The sequence below is a fragment of the Lactuca virosa genome, chromosome 8 (assembly GCF_052849685.1).
Source record: "Lactuca virosa cultivar CGN04683 chromosome 8, Lactuca_virosa_CGN04683_v6, whole genome shotgun sequence".
Taxonomy (NCBI): Eukaryota; Viridiplantae; Streptophyta; class Magnoliopsida; order Asterales; family Asteraceae; genus Lactuca; species Lactuca virosa.
The window spans coordinates 74849791-74854569 of record NC_136433.1 but is presented as its reverse complement, the minus strand read 5'-3'; the positions used below and the strand labels follow the sequence as shown (position 1 = coordinate 74854569).

The 4779-nt window shown below is 32.2% G+C and overlaps 1 protein-coding gene across 1 annotated transcript; it reads right to left on the bottom strand.

Moving 5' to 3' along the window:
• Positions 1 to 234: 234 nt before the first annotated feature.
• Positions 235 to 4022, bottom strand: LOC145134459 (uncharacterized). Its single transcript, XM_079069303.1, has 7 exons — positions 3532 to 4022; positions 2657 to 2898; positions 2416 to 2538; positions 2097 to 2213; positions 1828 to 2016; positions 609 to 750; positions 235 to 511 (listed from the first exon to the last, which is right to left on the bottom strand). Exons 1-7 carry the CDS (start codon positions 3944 to 3946, stop codon positions 351 to 353), a joined length of 1389 nt encoding a protein of 462 aa, XP_078925429.1. The 5' UTR covers positions 3947 to 4022; the 3' UTR covers positions 235 to 350.
• Positions 4023 to 4779: the final 757 nt, after the last annotated feature.

The window sequence follows — 4779 nt, the reverse complement described above, 5'->3', positions numbered from 1 at the left end:
TCATTACTATTCTTGTATCTTTTGTCCAAGACTATGCTCATTCAAGTTTTATCCATAATGATTTTCAACAACAGCTAAAACCCATCAAACACTAACTAGCAAGAATTTCCCATAAAGAAAGATGTAATTCATTAATTACAAAATTAATATATGCATCACTTTCTTAAATGGAAAAATCATCTCCTCAAATTGGTTTGTCAAATATGATATGCATATCATTAGATGACATATAACTTTTTATGTAATGTAACTTCTATATTACCTGATTAATATATATATAGGTTAAGCTATATGTTTCTCTAAAAGCATTTATGTACATATATACATACCCTATACTATGTAAATAGAATTTACTTTAATAAATCAGACACGTCTTTTCTAGACCTGACTGGAACTGGAGATGCAGAAAGACCATTTTGCCCTTTTGAAAGACTCGTTATATCCTCTTTCTTACTCAAACCCTCACCTTTTCCAGATGATGCCCCAACTATCTGCACCACTAAACTTCCACCTACATAATTATATTTTTACCCCAAGTTTTAATTTTGATCATGTTTTATATAAAATGTTAAAATAAAAATAAAAATAATAATAAAATAAAAGCTTACAAAGAACAAGAGCAGCACCAAACCAGCCATAGACACCCCATCTTTCACCAAGGAGAAACCAAGCAAAACCAGCACCCCACACCGGTTCCAATCCGTAAATAACAGCAGTTTCAGTGGCTGATATGTCACGCATTGCTGCCATCTGTTTTAATTTATAATTTATGAGTAATTTACATAAATGGTCCCTGTGATATAGTAGAAATTACAACTTTAGTCCAAACTTTGCATTTCGTTACATGGTATCATTTTGTTGTCAATTTAGTCCCGCTGTCTAACACCGTTCGAAATAAGACATGAAATTACATGTTTACCCTTATTTGTTATTATGTGATTATAATAAGAGTAAATTACAGTTTTGGTCCCTGTGGTTTGGTTAGATTGTCACTTTTAGTCCAACTTTTGAAAATCTGACAAGATGCATCCCTGTGGTTTAAAAAAACTACACTGCACATCCCTGGTCCATTTAAAAAGACCATTTAGAAATGTGTAACAGAAAAACACAAAGATAAAAGAAAGGGTAAAACGGTCTTTTTAAATGGACCAGGGATGTGTAGTGTAATGTTTTTAAACCTTAGGGATGCATTTTCTAACACCGTTCAAAATAAGACATGAAATTACAAGTTTACCCTTATTTGTTATTATATGATTATAATAAGAGTAAATTGCAGTTTTGGTCCCTGTGGTTTGGTTAGATTGTCACTTTTAGTCCAACTTTTGAAAATCTGACAAGATGCATCCATGTGGTTTAAAAAAACTACACTGCACATCTAAAAAGACCATTTAGAAATGTGTAACAGAAAAATACAAAGATAAAAGAAAGGGTAAAATGGTCTTTTTAAATGGACCAGGGATGTGTAGTGTAATGTTTTTAAACCTTAGGGATGCATTTTGTCAAATTTTCAAAAGTTGGAGTAAAAGTGAGAATCTGAATCTGACGAAACCACAGGGACCAAAACTGTAATTTACTCTTATTATAATCATCATCATACAATGGGTTTTTTTAGAAAATAAGACAAAAAAAAACAGGGGTAAAATCGTCATTTCACATGGCCTAGACAAAGAGACCAAACTCACATCAAAATAAAACCACGAGGATTACCCACGTAACAAAATGCAAAGCTGGACAAAAGTTGTAATGTCTACTATACTACAGGAACCATTTCTGTAACTTACTCAAAAATTTATTTCCAAGAAATTAAAATTTAAATTTAAATGTTACCTCTACCCACAAGCATAGGCCAGTTGAAAACACACCAGTGTATAAAGCAGGAATCCAAGGGAATTCCATAAACCATTTCAAGAACATTGTTAATGTCCATGATGATGGAAGATGATAATCTAAGCTACTACCATCATATTCCCCTCCAATTAAAAACCAGATAATAGATGAGAATGCAACCACACACACCTACAAAATAATAAATTTTATAAACTTTTTCTCATGAAAAGAAAAACAATATAGAATTTATGGTTTTTGAATTAACACACCTCGTATCCAAGAACAGGCAAGAAGTTTTCTTTGTCTGTTTTTCTTGATATATGCTCGGTTCTTAGCATGTGTATACCAAAGAATAATGCACTTAGAAAGTTAAATAAATCACCAATCTGAAAGATTTAGCAAAAGCTTTGTTTAATTGGTTATAAAAGTTAGGGTTAAATGTAAAAAAAGATGAAAGTATAATGTTGTAAACAAAAGAAATGAAAGTAGGATGCTGTCATACACAAATAAATGAAACTAGATTGCTAATTTCTTGCATTTAGACATAAAAGTTATGTGCTTGAATTCAGTATCATTATAAAAGCTTACACATGGAGATGATCCACTACATTCCAACATTCCAACTCCAATAATTGACATGAGAGCTCCAAACCAGGTGCGAGCAGGAATCACTGCTCCTAGCATACCATCAATCAATGGAACCACAATTACCTGATTTAGTCATATTATCATCATAGGATTCATATCAATAAATACACCATGTTTATTGTAAATTTGTAATAACAATTGTTTAATGGAAAATTTATATCATGATTCATGAGGTTCTTACAGTGAACATAGAAATGAAGGATGCTCGTCCAGCATCAGAAGTGAGAAGTCCAAGAGCTTGCATGAGGTAACCTAAACTCACCCAAAACCCTAATTCGATTCCTGAATTACGAATTTGTACATCTCCCCAAGATCTCCAAACAAATGGGAGAAATGGAATGGCAGAAACTGTAAATCTCACAACAGTGAATGCTGCAGGGTCCATGATTGCTTCAACCTCTTTCAGCACTGGTATGTCACTTGCTATAACAGTAAAAACAAATGAGTTAGACCTCAAAGTGAATCACTCTCATATATAGGGTTTAGAGTTTAGGGTTTAGTAATCATTATTTATATAGATCCTTATAGATACTCAAGGATGATGGTAGTCGATGAATTTCATCATGAAAAAATTGAATGTACAAGAGGCGGTTGCTAATCCCATAGCTGATGAGGAAGTTTTTATCAGATTCAGCAACAAATTGATCTACTGGTGAACATGATGAAGACTAAAAACAGTCCAGGTGATCGATGATCATCTCATGTCATGCTAAATGATTTAATAAAGGGATAAAGTGGGTATATAAAGCTTAGTATTCCAAATTGACCAAAAAGTGTAACAAAATATAATACTATAAAAGTAATTTTCAAAACCGAAAACAAATCTATCAAAGTAACAATCAATCCTACAGGAACAGGAACAACGCCTAATTTTATGTCGAAACTCTTTCTAAGAAGCTAAAAATCAAACCTGAATTTAGCAAATCTGGAGCAGGTAAAGTAGTAATTACGACGATACAATCGATTAATTTATCTTCTAATACTCTCAGATGTCAAAAAAAATCAAGAATAAACTTGAAAAATGATCGAGAAGTTGAGAAAGAAATTCAGATTTACCGTAAACTAAAGTAATGACGTTAAGCAAAATGATGCTCCGGACTTTCTTCGATGCAAAAAATATCCTACGCCATAACGCACGCTTTCCAAATAACGATTTGAAGTTCAGATTCGATATCGTCTTGAGTGATTGCTCCCTTTTACTAACAGAAGCATCGTCGTGGACTGAAATTTCTCCGATCTGAAGTTGTTTATCGGATTTCCTCGGTCTTCTTTTTGCATTATTAGGTCCGGCACTACAACACGACGGCGGAGGAGGATGATGATGATTGCGACGAAAGGCGAAAGAAGACCGCTGTCTGTGGGAGAAGATGAAAGGATAAACGGAAATTGAGGATGCATTGAAAGATGAGGATCCGATTAACGATGCTGATGAGTTCTGCTTTGGCCATCTCCATGATGATGGGGAAGCCATGATCGAGTTCGATCTTTTACTGGCCACGGTTCTTGTGTCTTCGTTTTTTCAATCGTGTATGAATGTGAAATGACCGCGTTGTCCTTGTCTTATTGAATTGTAATAATGTTTTCCGTTTTCTTAACACGTTTATATTGTTTCCAAAATATAAAGATCGCTGTTGACTTGTTATATATGAAAAACTATTTAAATTATTTAAAATATATTTTTTCAATTAGAAAAGTTTTATTAAAATTCAAAATATCACAACTTTGTTCTAAAGATATTATCATTATTTCTTATAAGTTGTTTTATCGGTTGAATACTTATTTTGGAATCATGTATGGCCAAAAGGTAGTTTTACATCCTATATAGACTAGTGATTAATATTATTCAAATATTGGCAAAAAGTTGTTCAAATTATTTAAAGTTTAAACACACTCATGAACTAAGAAAGTATAATCAAATGGTAAGATGCTAAAACTTTTGTTCACAAAATATTTATCGTTATCGTTTTAACCGTGAGTGGTTATGTGGCCAAATTAACATAGTTTTGCATCCTATGTCGATTGAATAAATGAAAAAGTACAAAAAAAGCATCATTGTTATTGTTATTTTCTTACTATTTTTAGCATAATAAAGTATTTGGCTTGTTTTCTATTAGGCTTTTGCTTTTGTTTAGTCGTTTAGCTAGGTTGACCTTAGATAAATTTCATATTTATAGAATTAATTTGTCTTTTATTTGTAGTTAAGTTTTCTTTCGATAATGAAAGTCTAGCCGTTTTCTATCTTACATGATATTAGAGATATATCCGATCAAATTTTATTTCTTTTGATTTGATTGTAAAAGACTT